The sequence below is a fragment of the Mya arenaria genome, chromosome 9 (assembly GCF_026914265.1).
Source record: "Mya arenaria isolate MELC-2E11 chromosome 9, ASM2691426v1".
Classification (NCBI taxonomy): Eukaryota; Metazoa; Mollusca; class Bivalvia; order Myida; family Myidae; genus Mya; species Mya arenaria.
Window position 1 is genome coordinate 58,509,380 of NC_069130.1, and position 26,841 is coordinate 58,536,220.

At 34.9% G+C, this 26,841-nt stretch overlaps 1 protein-coding gene across 1 annotated transcript; it reads left to right on the forward strand.

The window, feature by feature from the left end:
• Nucleotides 1-22,867, forward strand: LOC128246416 (zinc finger CCCH domain-containing protein 13-like). The gene is given in 22 exon segments (XM_052964605.1): nt 1-75; nt 2,480-4,093; nt 4,415-4,493; nt 5,087-5,176; nt 5,788-6,031; nt 6,369-6,580; nt 8,328-8,410; nt 8,756-9,124; nt 10,203-10,310; nt 10,313-10,344; nt 11,135-11,337; nt 11,653-11,886; nt 12,772-12,820; nt 14,296-14,511; nt 15,571-15,683; nt 16,069-16,152; nt 18,128-18,532; nt 19,075-19,361; nt 19,914-20,453; nt 21,202-21,341; nt 21,798-21,944; nt 22,686-22,867. Coding segments are annotated over 21 exon segments (5,343 nt in total). The 5' UTR covers nt 1-75; nt 2,480-2,481; the 3' UTR covers nt 22,782-22,867.
• The last annotated feature ends 3,974 nt before the right edge of the window (nt 22,868-26,841 follow it).

Genomic DNA, 26,841 nt, shown 5'->3' on the forward strand with positions numbered 1-26,841 from the left:
GCTTGTCAAAACTAGTCTGAGTCTTAATATGTTTTATTTAAATTTGCATTTATCAATTTAGGAATCAAGTAAAAGGTAATTGCATTAGATAGCCACAAGTGTTGGGCTTCCTCCTAATGATATGTTTGATCAATTCCAGCTGTTTTTCATACGAAACGTCGTATGCGTTATGATTTGTTTTTACCCCACCCATCTTTCTCCCATCATTTATTTAACTGATTTAAATTTAAACTTCATGGCTATGATAAAATCATTAATGGCTTAAAGATTTTCATGGATTCATTAACATGATATAAATCAGGAAAAAAAATCATCAAAAGTATGAGAAAGAGTTTGTGGCCTGACTGGAGTTTGAACTAAGATCTAGGATCTATGTACATAGTTCAAATAATTGTACGTTGACGGATTTTTTTTTAGATTTTTGATATGGCAAATCCTTCGCGTACAAATTGTTTAGTATCAAAAGTGGGTAGTTGTTCCGATCAGGATTCCGGGTTAAAGCATATAGTGTCTATAAAATATCATAAAAACAAGAAATATTACCAGAAAATGTTATTTTATATTAGTTCCGTACACAAAAAATAAATATCCAACTGATTATGAGTTTGACGGCTTTTCTTCATTTCATTCTGTCAAAACATAACGATATATACATGAAGGGCACCTGCAAGTCTTTAGGGCACAGTTTTAAATCGCTCGGAAAATTTTGGCCATGGCCGAGTTGTTATGATTGTATAAAGAGGTCTATCTCGAAGCTTTGTCAGAGGTTTTTAAATAAAAACACAGAAGTTACAAATGAATTATTTTGAGCCAATACCTTTCTCTTAATGCACTTAGTGTTTCATGAAACAAAAATTCAGATTGATCTGTCAACAAAGCATTGCCATTTTTTATCTACCTAGCAGGTGCCCGTTATCTTCGGCACAATATACTTAGTACAGGGATCTGTCATTCTTGGCTAGGAAAACAACAAGTGGGATATGGATGCGCAGAGTCGCCTAAACAAAAATTGTCAATGACTCTGAAGCGGCTTTTTATATGGACTTAAGGAGATCTATACTACCCATCCTGGCATCGGCGTCACTCTTTGATCTATGTTTTGCATGTTAGCACCCTTGAAGATATTTTTTAATCAAATTCATCATATTGTATTAAAACTTAAAATATTTGATCCTAACTTTCAAACTTACTCAAATTATGAAGTTAGATAATATATATTATTTTGAATGTAATGCAAATTATTGCCCTTAATTAATTGACTTTCAAAATTCTAGTTCAGGTTTTGTATGTAGATTGATATCTCATTAACTACTTGATGTTTAATGTATTGAGACCTTATACAACGGAACTCAGCAATCCAAAGTACTTCACATCAAGTAAGATAACTGTATTTTGCATATTATGCAAATTTTGCCCCTTTATTATTTGATAAGTTCTTGTTTTGCATCATGTACCCACATTTCAGCAACTACTTCATTTATTGCATTGAAATTTAAAACAAGGATTCTCAACCATCCATCATACTTTAAAATTAAATAGTAGCTTTATTTGTGCAATGTCAATATTTCAAGTTAGATTACTCTATTTTGCATATGATGCAAAATATGGCCATTTATTATTCAGTTTAAAATTATGGTTAAGATTTGCAATTAATCTTATTATACAGTTTCACCAGAACATTGCTATACTTAAAATTAAAAACAGCGAAATAGTCGAGTGCACATAAAATTAAAAACAGCGAAATAGTCGAGTGCACTGTTTATATGTAATAGCTCTTGTTATACTTGTGACATTGGAGAGAGAGAGTGACAGGGTTTATCTCCTTAATTGACCCCTAGTTCTGCAAGGGGACACCACAACTGTGTTGTTAATTACATGTAGAATTCCCATGGAAGGAACTGTGCCTTATATAATTACCGGTATAAGTGTTCACCTGGCACAACAGTCAGATTAAATGTCAGTGAGTGGCTTGTTCATGTTATTTCTGACACAATCTTTGTTGTTGAAGCTTGCAATCAGAAATGCTGACTGTACTGTAAGATATATTATTATAAACTGTTCTGGTTTCAGAAAGGCAACATTTCATAAGCAACTTGAATGATAGATCTCTTTTACTGATATAAATAAATGCACAACTTGTGTCCAATATCTCTTGCTAGGTTTTATGTTTAAGTATTGTCTATAAATCATTATATGTACCATAAATGACTGGTTATAAGACGATAGGGGTTATAAGATGCAGGCAATAGAATCTGTGAAAAACTCGAGAATAAAACTTGTAATCTATGTTTTGGGTTTTAGGATGCATAGAAAAAATGTTAAAATCGTCTGCCAATATCGGCCACCATGTTTGTTGACAGTGACGAAATTTTTGTTTTACGTGAAAATGGCGATGGTTATTTGAGACCATACAATACTAATACAAAGCAAAATATTCTCTCTGACCGTGTATCTTGAATAACCAATGGATCTGTTGCAGGAATGAGTACTGCTTCAGCTGAAGTAGCTGGGACCCAAGAGGAGGAAGGCACTGTTGTTGAACATGGGGAAAGGGACATTACTCCAGGGGAATCTTCAGATGGTGGGGCATCAGGTCAGGTGTCAGAAAGTGAGAGATCATCAGAGGTCAGCAAAACATCTGGCCAAGAGAAGGGATTGGGAGATGGAGCAGCTGATCTGGACAAAGATATTGATGCCATGATTGATATCAATGTTCAGAATGGTCAAGTAGATCCTGATGATTGGAATATTGAGAATATCAATGTAGACCTATCAGCCAGTTCAACTATAAATGTTCTTGTTCCGGAAAACGCTTCAGCTGATACTGGAATTGAACGAGACAGTGGTGGTGAAGTTGGTGCTGATAATGCAGCTGCTGGAAGAGATGTAACTGATGCAGCATCTGAAATATCTGTGACTAGTGATGCCACAGATAGTAGCTTATTAGCTGAAGCAGTTGTAAAAAAGGTCATAGATTCTGCTGTTAGCCTTATCAAAGCAGATCAGGTTGAAGAGGATGACACTACTGAGAATACAGACGGAAATACTGCAATAAATGTTGCAAAGGTTGGGTTGTTTCAGTATGGGGCTGATTCTGACAAAGAAGAATCAGAAGAGACTGATGATGAGATTAGTGATGTTGGTGGTGGAGAAAATGGCAGTAAAGATGGTAAAGAAAAGTATGATCATTCTGGAGATACTGCTGTAGGTTTGTTCCAGTATGCTGATATGGAAGAAACTGATAGATCAAAAAGTCCTGAAGTTAGTGAATTGGATGAAAATGAAGATGAAGTTGTTGATTCAATGAATGATGAAGAAAAGGCTAACATAATGAAACTGTATGGTTTAGAAGATGTGGAAGAAGTTTCCCCAGCTTCGCCTAAATCAGCTTCATCGTCTGAAAATGGTGATGGCCAAAGTGCTTTTGAGAACAAGAAGGAAGAAACTGTCTTCGATGTTCAAAGACAAGTGTATGAACCACAAGCGAGATCCTTTTCTGTGAACAGAGATCCCAGTACAACTGATTCTTCTCCTAGACTGGATAGTCAGGAAGGGTTTGGTAAACCAGAGGGGAGAGAAAAGTCAGAAATAGATATTGAGCTAGAATTCAATGAGAAACACTTTGGTGACGAGCAAGAATTTGAACAAAGTATTGAAACTGAAAATGCAAAAAAGGCTTCTATGTCACCTCCGCTAGTTCAGTATGAATCTGTCACAGAAAATGGTAAATTCAGGATTATCAAAACTGCAAAAGATGGTGCAGGAATCAGAGTCGGAGCGGACTTGCTTTCACCAAAAGTGTCTCCAAAAACATCACCAAGAGACTCTGAACAAAGTGATGAAAAAAATGAAGTCAAATTGAACAAAAGAAGTGAATCTCATGACACTGTTGAGAGAAAGAAAGAGAAGGTTGCAGAAGTTGTTGAAGATGTTCTAGGAGCTGATAGAATCAATGTTGAATCTTGGAAAGTTGATGATAGAGGGAGGAGTGATTCCCACCAGCTGGAAACTGAATCGTCTTTGGACATGGAGAAAATCAGAGCTCTGCTTGCTAAAGAAAACCATCTAGATGAAGTTGGAAGGCCAGGCATAAGTAATAATCACACATTTTCTTTTTCTGTTTATTAGTCCTATGAGAAAATTTCTTTTTTCAATTTGTGTAACAAATTCCACAAATGCTGAGTTTATGTCCGGTTTGTTGTTTTCTGTTGATAAAATGGAAAAAAAATGTTTTCTTAAGTTAATATGGTTAATCTCCATATTATATAACTTAGGAGTAAAATGGTGAATCTATGTGGCTACGGATAGAGGAGTAAAAAGGAGTATTTATAAAGGAAAGGTTTAAAGCTAAGACATCTCTTTAATTATCTTTATATAAATAATCAGACACTTCATTTTTTAGTTAAATCTGCAGGTACAAGAGAAGATGGCAGTGGCCAGCGGGATTCTGGGAAGAGTCCACTGTCCCACGGGGAACATGCCAGGAAGGACAGGTATGTTGAATTTAGCCCACTTATAAAGACAGACCTGGTATTGGTGCCATGTCTATCACCATTAGCATTATGATTAATGGAAACTGTGTGCAAAAGCAGAAATTGAACACTAATAAAACAAAGAGGATTTGAGCTAGGTTTTAGAAAGGACAGGGAGAAAAGGACAAATTGTGTCAGGCTTTGAAGAATTTGAACTTTAAGAAATTTTTATTTATATATACATGTATATCTGTCAAGTTTGTGTGAATTTATAATCAGATTTTAAGTTTTAATCATTATAGCAAAAGAAATACTTGATTATCTGAAGCATTTCACTCTATTAGGGCTAAAGGGTGCTCATGCTGGTCTTCATGGGAGCAGATGGGTGCTACCAAAAAGGAACAGGGTGCAGCAACCTTCCATATCTCTTTGTTAAAGCTCTAACATTTGTAGCATATTACTCTAGGGGATGTACTTTATGTATCTCATGGTCAATGTAGGAACTCATATTTCCAAGACACATCTATGAATTGTGAAAATATCATAACTAATAATCGTATTCAATGTTATTTATGTGGTACACCTACATGCTAATTATAAATGTTACTCTCTAGGTCTTATGAGAAGGATGAAAGTGACCGACTGGCATCAGACAGCCGATATCTTGAGGTCACTGATAGTCAGTACTTACAGGACACTGACAGGTAACAAATTGCCTTCTGTTCGATATACACATTGATTGATTGATTGATCTATTAATCAAATCATTTTGTAAATCCATTTTCAATATAGATATTTAAAAATTAAATACATTGACATTGCAAGGTACTGTTAAAAGGCAAATAAGGAATTAAAGGTATTTTTTCATTTAGATTGATTAAGACTTATTTGATAAAATATCAGCCATCTGTTTTTATGCCCCAGAAAGTTGAATTATAGGATCCCCACTGTCCATCCATGATTATTGCATTTTGTAATTGTTTACATCAGTCTCTGAATCTCAGTGATAAAATGGCAATGCTATGACTGAGAACTGTAAATGATTGCCTTTTGATTTATGCATTGCATAAACTAATTCATTGATTTTCGGCTGTGTTGTCTTATTTTTGCTATTTCTTCATTATTCTTATATGTCAAATGGCGATCAATCTGACAATGCCAATTAGATGGATTTTTCACGTTCCTGTGACAGTTCTTGGTGTCTATAAATGATGTTAAAAATTAGTGTAGGAAGTTAGAGCACTTAGGGATTGCAAACAAAATCAGTTTTTTGGTTGTAATTGGTTCATAAATCTGTGTACATGTATGTTTCTAGATACGCATCCTATGACAGTACTAGAGATTCTAGCCGGTTCCAATCCACTTATGAGGAGGAGCTGTTAAGACGAGCATATGACCGGGTACCAGATACTACAGGAAGTCGAGACATAACAGGAAGTAGGGATGTCACAGGAAGTAGAGACATTACAGGAAGTAGGGACACCAGTAAAAACTCTGCCCACTCTAGGTCACATGACTCAGGGGTCATACCAGGTTTCAAGACACTGCAGCAGCAACAGGTAAACCTGGCTTATTTGTAAGTTTAGTTCTGTTTAAAAAGAGCTCTCTTTCCCATTTCCCCTTATATTAGAATATAAAGTGTAATTTTCGAACACATCCTTTTCCAGAAGATGATTGAAGTTGACTGTTTACTGAAGACTAGATAATTACATTTTTTAGGTCAATTATTTTTAATCTTAATAATTATATTTTTAATTTTGATAATTATTGTCATTGTCTTTCATGCTATAGTACTCTTATTGAAAACATCTTGATATTGTCGTGCAGTGTAGATATGTGTAGCATGTATTAATGGGAATTACTGAAAAAAATATCTTGTCATATTCTTGTTTGCAGGCCAAGTGGACAGACATGTTTGAGACTCTGGAAAAAGATCATCGTCGAGACTTGAGATCACAGTATGATCGACACCAGTATAACATTCAACGTCTACAACAGCAGATGGAACATGAGCTCCAGAAACAACACTCTGCCATTCGGAAGAAACTTGATATACACAAGGAAGCACTGGCTGGCATGTCGCCTGATGAGCAACTTGAAACGAGGAGGTATGTTCATACATATATCGATGGCCTAAAGTCTAAATACCAAAGCTGCATTTTTTCCAGTTTCAAAATTTTCACTAAAATTTAAAAGGCGAGCTGCATCTAATTGCAAAATACCGAAGAATTAGTCCAATGAGAAAATGGTATCATGTGATCAAAATGTCCAAACATGATTGGGCATCTCACAAAGGTACAGAAATGCTGAACCTTCAGATATTGTAACTTCAAAAATTGTAACTTGGGCATTTTGTAAACAAATATTATGTGATCAATTTACCAATACAATTCCAAACATGTTGCTAATGAAAATTTGTGATTTTGTTGCTTCTGCTTTTTGAAGTGAGGCCATGCATTTAAAAAAGGACAATTACAAAAGATTTTAGGTTTTTAGCTCTACTGGCCAAAGGCCAGAAGAGCTTATGCGATGGTAATGTGTACGTAGTATGTGCATCCGTGCGGTCGTGCGTCTGTAAACAATTGCTTGTGAACATGATACAGTCTTCAGTTTTGATTGTATCTCGATGAAACTTGTACAGTATCTAGATATCCATTAGAGCTCGGTTCCTTTCGAAAACCAGCCAGATCCGCCCATAAATGCCTAGATTATGGGCCATGAAAGTTTTAAAGAAATGCTTTCTATTTTTAGCCAGGTCTGCATGAGCGAATTCTATTTTTAGCCAAGTTTACATGTACATGTAAATTCAAGTCTAGAGTTAAGGGAGACAATTTGCAAGTCTAGGATTTTGAGAGACAATTGCTTTTTGCTTCTGCAGTTGATTTTGTGAATTACTCTGCCTTGTTCTTGTTGAAAGCCCAAAGGCCATTTTTTAGCTTTAAGTTCTGTAGTTTGCGCTTTCATCTTAACAAAATTGGTTGTGTATGTTTAAATTATGCACCTGGTGTCATTACTGGCCACACCCAGGGTTCACAGGTTTGGTAAACATAAATCTGGAAAGGTTTGAAAATCTTTTTGTGTGTTCGTGCATCCATCTCAGCACAATTGATTGTGAATGTTTGTTCAAATTGATCAATGTTGTCCTAGGATGCCCTTGACTTTGACCTTTTGACCAACTTTTTTTAACTTTTAAAACTACAGAAATTTTTACTATGAGTACAGTTTTGAAAGCATTTTTTTTTTGTCAGATGACTTTTACTTGGCACATATTAAAATAGTTAATGCAACTAATCTGCTTACAATACTTTCTGGGCTCAGATGTTGAACGTGCTACGTTTTCAGGTAACCCAAACACAAAACATAAAGTATATGTCTGTTGCCTTTTACCTATACATTCATTCTCTGGATTGATATGACCACAAAAGCCATGCCAGTAGAGCATAGGCCCTTTTGGGCCTCTTGTTGTTAATATTTTCTAAAATGAAACAATTGCGTCAAAAGCACATGTCATACTGGGTCACTGCTTGTAACCTTTGTACCCCATTATGAAAACTCATCCTGAAGAGAATGTGTTTAAGTGCAAGGTTTGAATAATTAAGTTGAAGGACATGAAAGATTTACTGAGTAATTTATTACTAAGTGGCTAAGTTTGCATGTACATGTTGGAACCGATTGAGTTTAGAAAACAACATCACTGTAATTCTAGATCTTGTTCATTGATGCTGATGTTATTTCTATATGCAGTTATTGAATCATTGAACTAGGGTGACTAATTTTATGAATAAAATGTTGAATTATTTGTCATCTTTGGTGTTAATGGCAAATGGAAGTGTAGAAAATAATACTATCTTGTAGATATCACAGTCATGAAGGTGGGGTCCCCTCAGATGTTAGAACAAGGTCACCTGATATGTCAAGGTCATCCGGCGAAAAATCAGGTAAAGATTTATAAGGGCATATTTTATTTATGCAAAGTTAGAAGACAATTTAAGATTCAATAATTTAATTAAGATTTAATTTAAGATTAAATGTTGAGTTTAAGTTTCACATCTTTGTTCAAAGGAACCATTTACTTAAAATTAAAAAAAACAACACTCACACTCTGAATTCAGAATACCCGTTTACTATTTATTGAATGTTGTACAAAAACTACTTCACGTTAAGTTGGTAATACAAGATACAACAATCTTTATGTAATGTCAGGTATATATATTAACAAAAAAGTTTTTTTAATGATATAACTATTAAGATTTAATATTTACCAAATTTGTTTATTCTTACAGGTAGAGATAATGTAACAGCCCTTAGAAATTCATTTGAGTCCAAATCCTGGCGTGAAATTTACCAGGAGATGAGAGATGAAGTTGATAGAACCCCTTCCCCACGATCTGCCAGGCGTTCACCTGACAATGACCTTGAAAGTAGCCTAGGAAGGCCACAACAATCAGGACGAAGGTCACCTCCCAGAGGTCGCATTGAAAGGTCACGGTCACCCAGTGGGGAAGGGTCGAGCAGAGAGAGGTCGTATGATAGAGAGACAATAGGTGTGAGTGCTAAATATTTCAAAGGTGAAAGGGAAAGGTCGTTGGAGCCTGAAAGAAGTAGGGAAAGGTCACCGGAAGGGCAAAGGTCAAGGTCAGAGAAAAGCAGAGGTAATACTTTTGAGTTGCTTTATCTACCTTACAGTTGTTTAAAACTCATAAATTTATTACGGAAAACACTGCAATATAATTTCAATCTGAATTCCAAATACTAATAAATACATTTTTAAGAATAGAAATGATGGCAGATCCCTTATAACTTGGGATGCAAACGAATGGCAAAACTGATATTCGAATATTCGATAATTCTTTCGATCGAATATTCGAATATTCGCTTACCAAAATACATATTTTAAAAGATGTAGTTAACTACTATAATAATTTGCTAAAGTAATAGCCGGGGCATTTTTGCCCTACTTTGTCATTGCCAGTACGCGCGGCGGATTACAATTTACCCAAATGAGCCTTTGATTTATTTTTCATTTTTAGGACGAAAAAAGCAATACATTATGAACAAGCAAAAAAGAAAATCAAATTATTTCAATTCCGTAGCCTTCACATTTCTAAACAATGTGAAATTAGATGGATTCCAAGTCAAATAGCGTTTTGCACCAATGGAAACTAAAAACAAATGTGGATTTGATCATCTATGGTACAACAATAGCGGAAATGTATCCTAAAACGCTATATTATACATTTACATTTCAATGCACGAACATTGTAACAAAACATGGAAGACCGTTTTAAGCACATACATATAACAACATTATTGTAGCACATGGCATTAATATCATCACGGCCATTTGAGCTATGTTGCACAACTTAATTTGCAGCCAAGACAACACATTGGTGTTAAAGCCGATTCCTAGCCAGTATTGTAACATTGGGGTGACTCTTTATAGTACCCGACGATATGTCCCTAAATGACATATGACATGTGTTTTGTATTCTCATCACATTCACACCTCTGGCATTAGGGGCCAGTTGTTGTAAAAACGGGGCCAGTCGTTGTAAAAACAAGACAAACTAACTTTATAAACAAAAACAGTGTTGTAGGCAAAAGATTTTTTATTCTTTTTTTTTGCACTAATTTTTCGAATATTCGAATACCGTTTTTGACAATCGAATACCAAACGTTTGATCGAATATTTGCATCCCTGCTTATAACCCATGCAATTTCTTTGGACAGATTCAGTGTCTCCCCATGTCAAAGACCTGTTGGACACTCTCAATGATAGTCGGTCCAGCCTGAGGGGCCTCCAAGAGGGGGATCTTGCCACAGAGAGGCCCAGAGCAGGGTCTACAGCAGTCCTATGCCCCTTATGGGCAGGGTAAGTCTTAGCAATAGTCAATCAAGCTTGCTGAGCCTCCCATAGTGGGAGAGAGGCCATGAGCAGGGGTATTTAGCAGGCACATCTTTGCAGTGCCTCCAAAAGGTGGATCTTTACACAGGGTGACCCAGTGCAGTGGTTTATAGCAGGCACTTTGCAATTAGGAACAGGGGAAGTAAATGCTTAATGATAGTCGTTAAAGCTTCCTAAGCCTCCAAGAGACAGATAGAGATCCAGAGCAGTGGTCTTTAGCAGTCGCTGGTCAATAAGGAAATGGTAAGTACACTCTTTTGATAATCAAGTGGGAGAGAGGCCCAGGCAGGCACATGCCAATTATGAACAGCAGAAGTACACTCTCAGTGATAGTCAGTCAAGCTTGAGGGGCCTGCCAGAGGGAGACAGAGACCGAGAGTAGTGTTCTTTAACAGGCACTTGCCAATTATGAACAGGGTTTGTACACTCCGAGTGATAGTTTATAAAGCTTGTGAGGCCTCCCAGACGGAGAGTGAGGCACAAAGAGGCTCAGAGTAGGGGTGCACTCCAATACCCCCTTTGTACAAGATGCGTACACTTGCAGTAACAGAATAGTTAAGAATCTAAGGTGATGTAGGTGTCCACCTCACACCAATATGGTTGTTGGTTTGAGGGGCGGATTTTATGGCCTCACAATGCACACCTGTACTGATTTATACACAAGTGTAAAACTGTTTAGAATAGAAATAGCTTGTTTCCCGTCATGTTTAATGAAAATGTGAAGAAAATTATTTTCAATATCCATGTTACCCATCAGATGACCCAAAGTGTCAGAGCCGAGCCAGTCTCCAGCAGTAGAGATACGACCCGAGATTCCATCCGCCTGACCCGGTCCCTGCATGAACCCGCGCACATCCCAGGATTCTCCATGGACAGGGCAGAGTTGTACGGAGGAGAAGATAGACGCAGGCAGGAACTGAACGACTCTGTCCGAAGTGATGACTCCCAGCTCTCGTATAAGTAAGGAATTCGCTAATTTTTCAAGATTTTGTACATGTATGAATATTAATAACTTTAGGATTCACAGTGTGAACAAATGAAAGCTGATGGTAAGGTTACTAAGGAAACATTTATATTTCTTTACAGAGAAATTGTTGTTTGGTGCTTATGTAGATACTTCAAAAGTGAATTCTTAAATCTAATATTTGAAGAAATTCACAAGTCACTATTTAAGGTTCAGCATTTTTTTAAATTACAAAAATATTTATGCTTTGCTAACAGATCAAATCTCATCATACACCAAAGATAATTTTGTTCTCAACACTTCTATTTTAGCACACGCATTAACTTAAGAGAAAAACATGCCAAGCATCTTAACGACCTACGCGCCTACTATGAAGATGAGCTACGTGAGCTGAGACGAGCCCTCTCGGATGCGCTTGAAGGAACTACTGTGAGTGCTGACGTTTCAGTACATTCAACCGCACACTCACAGTTACTAGAGGCGGAAAACAAGCACCTGACGTCGCGTATACATGGCCTTGGGGAGGAGCTGGATAAATTGCATGAGTAAGAAACAGTATCTCTCACATAATGACCAAACAAAAATAATGTTGTGGCTCCTGTTAGATGTTGAAAAAACAGGCTAGGAAAGTTTGGGAAAATGTTTTATTTTTGAACAACTTATTGTGTACAAAGTATGTATATCATCATAATGTTTACATACATACACATTCTGACTTTATTCATTAATATTTAATATTACCACAAACAAAATACAATACAATACCAATTGTACCATCTTTTACAAATTTTAAAGAACAACAATAAGGGCGGGACTTAATTAAAAATGGAGTTTGTCCAGTAACCAGAACTACAACATTAGTTTCGTCTGGCCTAGTTTTATGCTAGAATAGCTTGTAGTTTGTGCATTATTTATAAAAAAAATAAATAATGATCGTGTTAGGTGTAAATAAATGATATGTTTGTTTCAAGTTTCAATTTTACTTTGTAAATTATAGCTAAATCGTTAAAAAATTCTTGTCCGACCATTCATGAATTTTATTCAAAATGTTTAGCGTATGTGGCGCACATATTCTATTTAAAAAAGTAATGAACTCCAAATGAATACAGAGTCTGAGTTGTTCATAACTTCTTCATCAGCTGAGTTATAAATAGCAATTTTGAAATCCAGATATTTCCGAACATTGATATCAAGATGTGACCATCAGATCTTATTTAAGTAAGACACTTTATTAGGAGTGTGTATTCACTATCTTAATATGGATGCAGAGCCTACAGATTCAAAACAAAAAGTAGAGTAAATGATCGTTTGTCCTTTTGATACCAGCCAATGTCAATTTATGTTTACTTATTTCAGTGGAAAATTGAAATATATTTAATTTATTTAAATAAAAGAGGCTTCATTTGTTTCACTCTCCTGTGTATTTACAGGAAGCTAAGGACCATGGAACAGAAGAACGCTGGCCTTGAAAAGAGAGCAGTAAGTATTTAAATAAAGCTTTTGAAAGTTAGCTGGCTAGGAGAGATACATACGCAGGGGAAAAATGGTGAGAAAAATTCAGGTGAAATCTGATTTCATTTTCAAGATATAAATTCAACATCTTTCTGATTTCAGCCTGTAATGGACTTTGAAGTTATTGTAAAAATCTTAATATGTTCTATAGTATGGGGCAATAATTTTAATCGTATTCTCAGGAGAATAACCGAGTTTATTCTATAAATTTCGGTAATAATTAGAGTAGAAATGTGAAGAATGCTCACTTTAATGTTGACAAGCCATTGCAAATGACCTCATTAAATATGCTTGACTTAATCTGATTTTAATGAATAGATAACCTTCACTTAGGTTTAAATACTCCTGGAAGGTTAAAATACTCCCGCATGTTTAAATACTACCGGTAGGTTTAAATACTCCTGGCAGGTTAAAATACTACCAGCACTAGACATGATCATATCTCACACAGTTTCGATTCACATTGTCATTCACATAAGCCATATGATTTACTTTTGAATGTGATCCAGTTAACCACTAATCCCCGTATACATATAAATGCTGGGGAAAAGTGCCCTGTTCATTGTTGTTTATTGTTCCCAAAGGCATTTTTAAAATCAACAATTCTTCAAATTATTATGTTCACTTAATACATATGTTACTATATATAGTAACACATTTGGGATTTCATGATTATTTGCATGACTTAGCGATTATCAGTTTTGCAGCCCGGGCTGATTTTCGATTATTATTTTGCGGCCCGTAGAACTTTTTCACGTGAATTCAATGTTTGCCTTAAAATCAATTTAGGCGACTGCAAAATAATGTCCTGACTAAATATATCAAATTTTATTGATCTGCTGGAACATATTGATTATTTAAATCCTAAAGGAGGCAAACGTGAACGCAGGTTAGGAAAACATGCTAGTGTTTGATAACCTGTGTGGACTGTTGGGGCGGCGTTTGTTATTCTGCGTTGACATTCAAAACACAAAACTAAATGAGAATGCACAACTGGACGTGCAGGTAAACTTTAAAAGCAAACTTTAAAGTTGCAAAATAAGAAAAACAAACATATGTATTAAAGAGGTTAATACACGGTGTAGCCGGGCCGTTGCGTGAAAATTGGCCCTCATGCTCATAATATGCCTTGACTACGTCTCGGGCCATTATGAGTCACTCAGGCCAATTATCACTCAACGGCCCGGCTACGCCGTGTATTAACCTCTAAATTATTTTCCTCAAACATTTTGTCAATGGCCTGTTGTTATTCCTTCTTGTATAATTATTTTAGGATAGAAATCACCAGAAGCATTGTTAAAAGCCATTTCAAGCAGTTTTCATTTATCATTGATTTAAAAATCTGGATTTTTTCACAATTTAGTGTTACAAAAAAGGGCCTTTGCCCAATTGACAAAAAATGGATAAAGAAAAACTTCACGTTTATTACATTGTACCTTCAGAGTGAATATGCAGCAGCCTACACTGACTCGAAGACAATGGGCATTCAACATCGAGCTCACATCGAGGAGTTACAGCGATATTGTCGGGAACGGGATGAGTTGATTAATGAGCTGGAATCCCGCGTGACATCTGCAGAGGATGGTGCGAAGCTGTATAAGAAGAATCTTGAGGAAGAGATGGAGCTTAGGAGACAGGATAAGATCTCTCTGCAAAGGGTAAGTATTTTACTATGCTGTATGGGTAAAACACATAGGAATGTTGATAGCCCAAGAATCCTTAATTTGAGCATGGAGCTTTGTCAGACTCTTAGTTTATGCAATGAAAGACAGTAATAATAAATGTGATTTAGGATCTCTTAATTATCCTGTTTCTGGAGTTTTCATTCAAACTTAAAACTTGATAATTAAAATCAAAAATTAATTATCTTTTTTTTGCCATTGAACTCTTATCTTATACACTGAATTTGTTCATTTTGACACGCACTTTTGAAATTGGGTAGTCTGACATATTCCCTTGCTAAAACTGTTGGTGTCTAACTCTTGCTGTAGCATGGTTCTGTTTCAAATGCCTCTTGAACTTGCCTTTTTAAATGTGGCAGAGTAGTTTTCAGGTCTCTTTTCATGAAATCTTAAATAATTTTGTTTAATTGGAAAAAAATGAAGTTTTTAGAAACAATAAGTGTAAAAATGTGAGTCTTCCTTAATTCCAAATAAATACAGTACCCTGTTCAGTATTTATGTTCAATATTTAGTCATTACAAAAGTCATTACTTCTGTTGTAAATTGGGAAAATTATGTAAGCCTTTAAATATGTGGGGTTGTTTTACTTTGATTTGCTTGCACGAGACTGCAGGACAAGTTTAGTATATCATGATGCAAGCAAAGAGAGGTGATACAAGCACCACATATCGACTGACTAACATATAGTATTACTAGTATATCTTTCATTTCGTACCTTAAATGTATTTGTTTTTAAATAGATAAAAACAATTATATCTCTTTTTATAAGCATTTAAATACATTTTATTGTTGTATTGTGCAAGTAGACTTGTCCATGTGCACTAGGATAACGTGTGATACTGAATCAGAAAACAACAGTGTATTACAAAATTTCTGTCTGGATGTCCGCATTTTATATCTAAATCATGCACTTTGTAAGACAGAAATTTATCAGGTATGAAATAAATGGACATACAAATGTAGATTTCAATGAAAATTTGACAAACTATAAAATAATATGATCCTATACTGGCATGCTTGTTGTTTTTACTCCAGATGGTTAATCGTTACGAGTCACTAGAGCAGGAGTTCAAACTTCTCCAGGAGACAATGTCGGCCACGGAGAACAAGCTATATGAGACGCGTACGGACGTTGTGGAGCTGAATAGGTGTGTAGTGTGTGATAATTACGTAGAAAAATTCTGTGTGGACTTTGATTATTATTTAGAATCTTCTGTTAGAAATATTTTTGAAATGTCTGCATGGGGACATCTGAAAAAGTCTCTTACAGAGAAAGTAGAGCTTAATAGGTGTTTATTTATATAGTCTTTAATTTCCCAGTACATGTACATGCAGATAGGCATAGTAGTGCGCTCTTCAACTTAGTAATGCTGAATAGCTTTTGGCATGTTGGTCAAGCAGAAAAACAATACTACAGCAATTTTCTTTGGCACATTGTAGGTGATCAAATGAAGTATGTATTAAAGTCTGATCTAAGTTCCACTAAATTTATGTAGTCAAATCGAAATAGGATTTTTTTGCGCTATATTTCAGAACCATATCAAAACTGGAACTTGAAAACAAGAGGCTGGGACGTGAAAATGACAACCTTCGACACAAAGTTACACAGTCACTCAAGTAAGTCCAACATATTATATGTGGTTAAAAATACATACCCAGCTTAAATGTGATTATTTGGCATATTGTTTTAGTTAAGTTGATACATGTTTTTCAAATTAATCTGTGTAGTTTATGTGTTGATGAACAGGATTAAAGATCAGGTTAATATGCAAGTAGAATCATAGAAAACGCAATTGTTTTAGAAATCAGCGAGTAACAAAGTACATAAGAAAAAGAAGAATATGCAAATAAATTAAAATGGACATGTAATAAATTGAAAATTTAAAATGGAAACTTAATTCCTCCAATTTGATGAACTTGATTTGGTAAATCTCAGTTGAAAATAGTTCCTAGTTTCCGTGATTGGCTGATCATGATGAAGGAACAAACGGAGATTATATGAGATACCCAATTTATTACAAAAGTGTGGATTAATACTCAATTAAATTAGACGTCTTAACTGTAACTTGTAATGTGTGAACAGTTTAAGTTTTTTTTTCACATCTTTTAAAGGCAATGATGAAAAAAAATTATATATCTTCCGTGCAATTACAAATATCATCACAAAAACTTGTAAGATGGCTGAAACGTTGGTTTCATAAATTTGTGTTCAAGTTTGAGTCCATCTTTGTATCTTTAGATGTAATTCATTGTAAGTTCTGCTTTACTAATGGACAGGGAGCATGTCGTTGTCAGGGACCCATGACCAATCCATTCTGTTGACACTTAATGTTGAACACCATTTCTGGGGAGTGAACTTAATGTTCACAGTATAGTCACACATGGGTGGCCAATGATGGATGTTTCAATGTACACTTCATTTAATTAAACTAATAAAAGTGCCATTTCTTTTTTCCTTTCCATCAAACAGAGTGTAAGTACAAGTCTGTACATGTATTTGTGAGCAGGGTTACACAGATATTGACAGAGTGGTAGATAGCCTGGGTTTGTGTAATGATATGAATAACATTTGTTGTATACTCAAATAGATATTCTGTTCTGATATGCTTTGTGCGTTAACATAATTAGTATAACATGTTTGGTACCATATCTATTTACATGTATGCAAACAATGGCCTGATTTTTCAGAAACTTTTTAAAGTTACCAGCGTGATTTACGACGTCATTGTAGTTTTAAAGGTGAAATATTTAACGATGTGCTCATATATATAAATAAAACAAGAACAGTTGGAGCAGTTGTCTTTAATCTTGTTTGTAATACTGTGTGTATGTGTATCCTTGAAACCTCTAGAGCAATACAGATTTGAAAGCAAACTTGGAATTTATGTATTGTGTTCTGATAAAACTTGGAACATATGTACTGTGTTCTGATCTAACTTGGAACTTATGTACTGTGTTCTGATCAAACTTGGAACTTATATACTGTGTTCTGATCAAACTTGGAACTTATATACTGTGTTCTGATCAAACTCGAAAGAAATGTATGGTGTTCTGATCAAACTTGGACCCGTATACACTGACATACGCATATGTGTAGCGAATTCAACTGCTTTGGCCTCAGCTTTTCTTAATAGTGCACCTGGTCAATAGAGAAAAACAAAAGAGCATTGTCATTGCATGGGAGGCTTCTGTATCAATGTAGGTTTGGGGCACTTGGTATGTGTTTTAGATTGGCTTGGGTCAGGATATGCCTAAATACAAATGAAAGGATTTGGCTGCCTGAACTTGATCAAAATATTCGTCACTAAACTGACTAATTTTAATAGTCTCAAGTAATATATTCATATTATTTTCTGTATCAATGAATGATCAAATTTTGTCTCTATCAATGGTTTTATAAGCTTGTCCCTGCATTTTTCATTGTATTATTAATGTGTCCTTTATTAGGAGTTCTGAGTTTTCTGTTTCAAATGGATCATTTTTAAATAAAATATTGTTTTAACGGAATAGTTCAAGCCTTTTCTTCAATTTTATTGATATTTTGAACTATTAAATCCAGTGAAGAAATATATCAAATGTGTTATCATTTCAGTCTGTCTACCCTCCATGACTCCTTTGGTGGCCCTGCCTCCCCAAGGGATGCCCATCCTGCAAGGAGATCAAAATCCCCACCCCCAACCAACATCAACCAATCACATTCCAGCAAAACCCCGCCAGAACCCACAACTGACCATCGGGTCCCAATGTTTGCCACAAGCATGAATGATTGGACTCCAATCATACAGAAGTCTAAAGGCAAAACTCCAACTTCTGCTGTAGACCGGTCTAGACTGGATAAATCTGGTTCTTCTAGCTTAACTGATCTAACTAGAGAACAGAGGAGTTCCAAATCAAAGAAGGTTGAAGAGTCACCATCATTGAAAGGGAGACAACCTTCAAAGTCAGCCAGATCAGCAAGGGAAGAAACTGTTTCATCAAGGGAGGATGTCTCTCACAGGTTAGTATGGATAGTTAATGTGAAATCAAGCAAAGACCCAGATTGGTGTTCCATCGTTTTCATGGTACTTGTGTTTAAGTTATTTATAAATATAACTCTCAACGTTTATTTTCCTGGGGCGGTATTCATAAAACTTCTTAAGTCAACCTCCTAATTTCAGTATCTTTTCAGTCATATGAACTGAAAAATAAAGAATTTTCAGTACATTATTCTCATTGACCTTAATATTGAAATAAACAAACATACATTAATGTTATAAGCACTTATACATTTCTCTTCATTTGACTATGAAAATGTTAGGAAATCGACTTAAAGGAAATAACTTTAGATGTTTTATGAATACCGCCCCTTAATGCTAAATTATAAATATGCTTCGCTTTCAGTGCCATTTCCAAAAATTAAAATGACATCACAACTGGTAAAGATTTAGTGTAATAAACATGATTATCAGCAATCTTTATAACATAAGCTGTGTCTGTCATTGCTATACCTGTATAGTTTTAATATATGTTTATATGTGTAAGCAAATCTTTTATTAATAGATCACAGACAAGACCAAAAACCGCCCCTGAAGAGCCGACAAGAGACAGACCTCGACTAAGGGAGATAACTCCTCCAAGAGCCATGTCTCCGGCCAGTCAGGCCGACTCTGAGGTGTCTGATTACTCGCCCCTGCTCAAGGCTGAACGGGATCTTTATAAGCTACGAGATATGATGAGACAGGCTGTAGCAGTTAAACCATCATTTTCACCACCACCTTTGAAGCTGCAGAAGAAATTTTACGGCAGTGAACGGCCTAGCCAGAAGGATGAATATACACCTGAACTAGGTATGACTAGTGGTATTATTTGTTTGGAAAATTTACATCATTTACAGCTTTATTAGCTTTTTTTGTGTTGTACTTTGAAGATATGAAGGTAATGTAATTTTTGGTGTTCGTCTTCTTCAGTGTTTTTGGCCCTGTCATGGAAACACTTTAATAATTGGCATTCATGTATTTGTATGAATGGCAATAACTCTTGCAATGTTAATTGCTGAGCTTTACACTTGATCTACTTGATAAAACGCAGAAAAGTGGCAGAATCCATTTGCTCTGCTTTTGATAATTTGAAGGTATCTAGTATTGGATATTATAGAATTTACTGCTTTGCAGTATTCTTAATAAGAATCGGCTGTCAGCCAAAATAGATGGAAATTTGGAAATATATGTGAAGTAGAGTAAGTAGTTGCCAGTCGGTCACATAAGTATTTGAGACGGTGCAACCAAAACTTTTTGAGAACCTTGGCTATGGGGAGGGATAATGCAGTAAACTTTATTGTAAAGGAATCAAGTCATTTAGGTTGGACGAAGTGTTTTGGATACCTCTTTTTATTGTTACAGGTGTTGCAAGGGGAAGAAAGGAAAGCCCAGCCCTGTCCAGCCACGGCAAGTCCAAATCCAGCCAGACCTCGTCTAGAGCTGATAAGCCTAGTGGAGAAAAATCATCAAGCAGAAAATCTGGGTCCAGCAAGGGAGAAAAAGGGTCAGAGAAAGGATCCAAGTCTAGGGATCGGGGTGAAAGGGACAGGAAAAGGGATGATGAGAGGAAAAGGGATTATGAAAAGAATAGGGATTCAGAAGAAGGCAAAGTAAAGGCCAGGGAGAGGCAGAAGGATGAAGATAGCAGGGAAAGGAGTAAGGATGGCGAACCTACTAAATCTAAGGATAGAGATAGGAGAAGAGATCGAGGGGACAGTCCTGTGAGAAATGGTGATATTAATAGCTCTACGAGGTTTAATATCGACTTCAACGAGGATATGAAGACCGTGACGGTGACTCCAAGAAAGAGGGACAGCCAGTCCAGTAAACAAAAGAATCTCAGTGAGGCCGGGGTCCAGACTAGAGACGGGGAACCAGGCAGGACAAATGGGGAAAGACAAGGTAAATGTAGTGACAGTTGTTATTTGGGACTCAGTTTTCATATTGTTTTTTCATGGATCCAAAAGCATTCTGTGTGTTGAATTGTTACGTAATGCCTGAAATTTAGTATTTAGTTTATATTAAGGAATATGATGGATATTAATTAATTAATGTTCTTAATCTAGTAGATATCTAATGTAGCTTTTTAGCTAGGTTTTATAAAGGACAGGGTGCTGCAGCAAAAGGACAGGATACATAATTTCATTTATGAATTTGTCAGAATAATTTTATAACGATAATTGTGTTTAATTGAAGTAATATTAGGTATCAATTGCCGAATATGTTGAGTCAGTTATGTAATTATAATCATGTAAGTTTAATAAAAACAAGTTATATATTTCATATTTTTATCTTAAGCATTTAATTCTAAGAAGGCAGAAGGGTGCCCATGCTGGTCTCCATGTTGACCGAAGGGTGCTACCAAAGGGACATGGTGCAGCACCCTGCCATAACTCTTAGCTGAAACCCTTTAATATCAAACATATTATTAATAACACACTAGAAATTGCTATTAATAGGATTATTTTCTTTATTAAATCTGACAACAGTTATGACAATCAAAATGGTGCTATACAGTATAATTATATACAACGCATGCCTCTAAAATGGATTGTTGTTAAATTTTTGGCTACTGAGCTTGTCCCTGTGGTTTCCATTGTGTTAACAATATAATACACATATTTGAAAAACACATCTTTCCCCATATAAGCAAGTGATGGGGATTCCCAGGTGGCCAATACCTTGGATCTTATGAGGAACGGTCAACTGACCACTCGGCCAGGCTGGGAAAATGTCTACACTTCCATGGCTAAACCTGCCCCCAGCCAGCAGCCCACAGCAAAAACCATGGTCAGTATGCATATCATGTATTATTATTAAGTATTGTTTCATAGACATAAGCTTGTACTCTGTGATCTTTGATTTATGAGAAATGATCAGTTAACCACTGTTGGCTTGATTTTCTCTTTGGCTCGAACTGGACCAATTTTGTTTTACTCTATGTAAGCCCCGCTTAGCTCGATTAGATTTTTCCGAGGCTGAAAGTATTTAAGTCAGTCCCTGGGATATTGAGCCAATGGGTTTCCACAGTATATAATTTTCTGCTTGTAGTCAAGAAAAACAAAAGGACACAGAGCAGGAAACATATTACTGAAACAATTCATCTAAAGTAATAATAATTGTACTAGTTGATAGAACGATGAACTGTATATGTTCAAGTTAACAATAAATGTTCTGTTCTGTTCTGTTCTGATATAAGTGTAATATCATCTGTACATGTTTATTCACTAAACAAACTATCTCCAGGAGCAGAGAGTGACTGAACGTCTGCGTTCCATCGCTGAGATGGAAACTCGCTATGACGGTCTACAGGTGGAGAAAGTTCAGCTGGAATCATCAATCAACAAGATCCCCATGCACGGACGCGTTGACAGACAGAATAGAAAGCATAAGGTAGGTTAGTTAAGGAAGTCCAGATATTAAACTGCAATAGAAAGTAAAGAAGAGAATAGTTGTTTGCTTCAGTGTAAGAACAAAATAATTTTACGAAGTGAGCACCAAAATCAATATTCCAGGAGAAGCGCAGGTGAAATATTTTGCACTGAAACCAACAATTTTTCTTTTTTACTATGTACCTATTAAGGATGTAAAATGACATTTAATTGTAGGTTTCCAGAATAGCACACCAAATTGTATGCGAACGTAATGTCATTTTAGAAATGACTTCTTTGAAACAGTGAAATATATCAAAATACATATCTTTTTTATTTTACTGATAAATATCTATAAATCACTTGAAAGCATCAAATATCAGGAGGATGAGAGTTGTCTAATGATAAAGGTGTCCACCTGTAATCCAGGAGATTGTGAGCACTCACCCAGGGTACATTCTCATGTACTCTCAAAAAGAACATCAGTACGGGTTTCTATCTAGATCCAGACTCGAGCTTGATGCTATAAGCTATCAGCTTTTGTCATTGTCCGGATAGAAAATATTACTTTGAACAAAACTAGAAAGTAAATGTCTATTGTGTAATTTGAAATACTTTTCTGTACATCATTGACTGTTGCAAGCTACTGTTCTAGTCAGCTTATGCCTTTTAAAGGAAAACCTAAAGATGGTCCATTAAACTACTTAGTACTTACTTAAAATAAATCTACAATGAACTATGAGATATTAAATCATTTTTTCAGGAAGAACTTGAGGAAAGACTCGATGATGTTGTGAAAGAGTTAGGCTCCCTCAGGATGTCCCTAAAACGCTACAACGTTCTCAAGACCGCCGGCTAGCTGCAACATTTTTGTAGCTTACATTTATAGAGATAGATAAGGTTCTTGATGTTTCAAAGGCCAGTTGATTGACCATTTTTGCTAGACCAGACAAAAGAATTTTTAGGGTTCATTAATTTTGACTTGTTTAATCAAAATGCTTGTAGCCGTTTTGGTTCTGTTTCCCGGATTTTTTACCACAACTAAAGAAAAACACATTTTAGGCGGGGTCAGGTCGAGTGATGAGGGGGTGGGGTCTGACAAGATACTGGTGGCGGTGAGAATCTAAAGAAATATTTTTTGGCCTAAGTGAAAATGCGTCGATCTCCTGGTCGTTTGGCTAGATGGAATCTTTGTTAGCAAACTATGTATTGGCATTTTTCATGCAACCAGATAGGGCTTTTTTTTACGTTTGAATCTTAAAACCATCGGATCTGATTTAGTCGATGATCAAACCTTTCTGATTGGTCGATGATCAAACCTTTCTGATTGGTCGATGATCAAACCTTTCTGATTGGTCAATTATCAAACCTTTCTGATCGGTCGATGATCAAATCTGTACATGCAACTTTAGAATAATTCATTTACATTCCAATGTCAGTGTATCATAAATGTGCACAGCATTTTACAATCTGTTCTGTGTTAATTGTTTATTTCATCAGCATTTTATTTGTCTTGCCATTGAAAACAAATGTATATTACATTTTTTGCTTAAGTATGTCATTTATCATTAGGCTAAAGTTTAAAAAAATGAATGAGTTTTTACATTTTGAAAATCGAAAAGATTCAAAACAGTTTGCAGTTATACACAGAACTATAGGAGATCAAACTGCATAACTGCACAGCGTTGTATTCTATTCAGATTGTTTACCCTGTTGATATTACATATTCTCAGAGTACTGTTTTGTTTACAAGCAAATACAGTAGCATTGAAGATACGATTGTTCTTTAAAGATATAATTATCATTTTGAAGAATGGAATTTTTCATTTGAATACATGATTGTTGATTTGAAGACATATTTGTTCTTTGAAGACATAGTTTTTCTTTGAAGACATGATTGCCTTTGAATACATTATTGTTATTATGAAGACACAATTGCTATTTTGAAGATACATTGGTTGTGTTTTAGACGAAAATGATGTTTGTAACTTCTGAACGGTTATGGGCACAATTTATCGAACAAAATCTGTGATATTTTGATGTTGTCAAATATTTTTTGACAGTATTGTGCTATTTGTTCATATTAAGAAATGGTGTATTTTGCCACTACTAATGTTTAGAATTCTTATACATGTAAAAACCATTGTACAGTTCACTAGTGACATAATGTTGTCTGAATAGTCTATTGAAACAAACCATCATTAAAGGTAAGAATAGACTAAAATTCAAGCCAACTCCTCAGACTCAAATTCAAGCCAATTCATTAGACTAATATTCAAGCCATAACTGTTATAACTATTTCCGGCACTTGTAATCATATATTTACATTAGCAGTGCCTAATTGTAGATGGTTACGTTGTTTTCATGAATGTTGGTTTTTTTTCAATTTATTTATTTATTTCTTGTCTATATTTGAATGATCTATTGTTGTTTTACTGACATGTATATGTTCTTGGACAGATTTTTGAGACATTGATTTTTTTTTCCTATATACATGTATTAGGGGCCTCGTGATTGATCTTAGAATGTTTGTTACAAGATATCAACATATAAAATACAATTTGTAATGTAATTTGAAAACTTAACTGTTTTGAACATTTTGTTGAAATTCTTTCTTTTGAATAAAACACAATCACTTTATTGGCATAAAAGGTATCACATTTATTTTCATTCAATACAGTTTTTAAATAATTTTTCGAAAATAGATAAAAATGTTTATCACCTTGACAAATTTTTATCTGTGAAAGTGAACAAGTTTAGTAAATTTATAACAGCAATAATTTTTTATACCATAAATACAATCCTGATGATTAACAGAGCTAGACATAAAAACATTGCTATATAATAAGCTTATTTTCTATGCTTTTCATTTATGACATCAAGTAAAAAGCTAGTAATGTTTAAAAAATATATATAATTTACTTTATTTCGTAATATAATTTACTTTATTTCGTAATGACTATAGATGTTATTTATGATATAAAATAAATGGAACTTATGAAGCGAGATTCTATCAATGTGGTTAGCAGAATGTCCCTAGTATTTTGATTTTTAATTGAGTTTTTTGGTGCTAGTCAGTCATAGATAGTTTGTTTTTTTGAAGTGCATTGTATTATTTGAAGTATGAGCAACAGATGTCTGTATCATAAATGACAGACGTATGATTTGATTTAAAGATTTAAAAGGCCCTTTGTTGCACACATAGTAATTAAAGAAATTGTTAGTTTGCACCATAAATCATCGTTAGCAGCCCTGGTATTTTTTTCAATTTACACCACATAACATGGGAAAATTTCATTATGACATTTGAGAGAAAACTTTTCCTCCAATTAAAATGCATGTTACAATTAAATACTTTTCAAGATTAACCTTAATGTCATACTGTCAAAGGTTTTGTTACTAAATATAGAAAATATCTCATAAAGTTATTTCATTGGCATAGATCATGAAGAGGTTCCTTTTGGCACCAAAGAAACTGCCTTATTAATTATTCATGATTAAAAGATTTTGCTTGTGAAATGTCCAAGGATACTCGCTAAAGCAGGGCATGACAGTGTACCGGGGAGGTGCGACGAGCTATTAATAGTTTTTAGTTCTACATGTACTTTGCCTAGATTAGAACCAGTGGTCATTTAACCTTACCTCATCCTATCATACAATAAGCAGTGTACTATTTTTTTACCTGAGATATTTTATGTACTTGTGACAAAGACTGTCACCATTTTGACAATATTTGGTTTCATTGGCTTGTCTGATTCTCAAATCAAAACATTGAAGTGCTGTGTAATTGTCATAGCCCTTGTGGCATTCTTTGCTTGTCTCATGTTTCGAAGAAAGTATTGTCATTATAAGCCTTGGTGTCATTTTTGGTGTCATCTCAGTGCGAAAACTTTAATATTGGCAATAACTAAAAAAGTTTTCAAGATTTTTAAATGAAACTTGTTAAACATGTTGCCAGAGACTTATGATACGCACATATGTAGCAAGTCCTATAACTCTTGCTAAAACATTTCTCCAGTTATGACCATTGCTCATAGCAGGTCCTATAACTCTTGCTAAAACATTTCTCCAGTTATGACCAATGGTCATAGCAGGTCCTATAACTCTTGCTAAAACATTTCTTGAGTTATGACCATTGGTCATAGCAGTCCTATAACTCTTGCCAAAACATTTCTCGAGTTATGACCATTGGTCATCTGAGAAATAACAGATGAGCATTGTCATTCACCAGCAGTGCTCTTGTTTCAAGAATCTCTTCAGGAAATAAATGAATTCATTATAGAAATTGAATGTACTTTATGCAGTCTTATAAATGCACAAGCTAGCAAGTTTTGGTATCCATGAGAAAATGTGTTAATTTTTTTAATTTATCATAGTTCCACTAAATAATTTGAGGTTTTTAAATTGTTTAACAGTGTGGTTTGAAAAGTTTGGTGTTGGATTTTTTATTTGAAATTCAAGACGTTTTTATTTAAGAATTGAAACATCTTGAAGTTTGATAGTAAGTGTACTAATAAGTTCAGACAAACAGTTTTGTTATGGAAATTAAGAAATAACATTACCTTGATTTTGTGATTGTCAGGACTTTATCGTAAATTTTGTGTTTGTATTTGTAACATTGTTTAAAATAACAGACAAAGTTTATAAGCCAGTAATGGTCAAAGTTTATAAGTATTTACCAAATTAATGGTTTTAGTGCGACTGTTTAATGTAACACATTCATAAAAATTCGGTAAATACATACTAATAACCCTTTAACCAGCTTAGTGTTCAATATTATATTTCCTCTACTGACCCAGCCTCTGTTTAAATTTAGTGGTTCACCTTATTAAAAGCAAGAATGGCTGACTGCTGATTAACAAAATAATTTGTACTGCAGATTTGAAAATTACCAGTACTGTCATTAAAATGAACAAAAT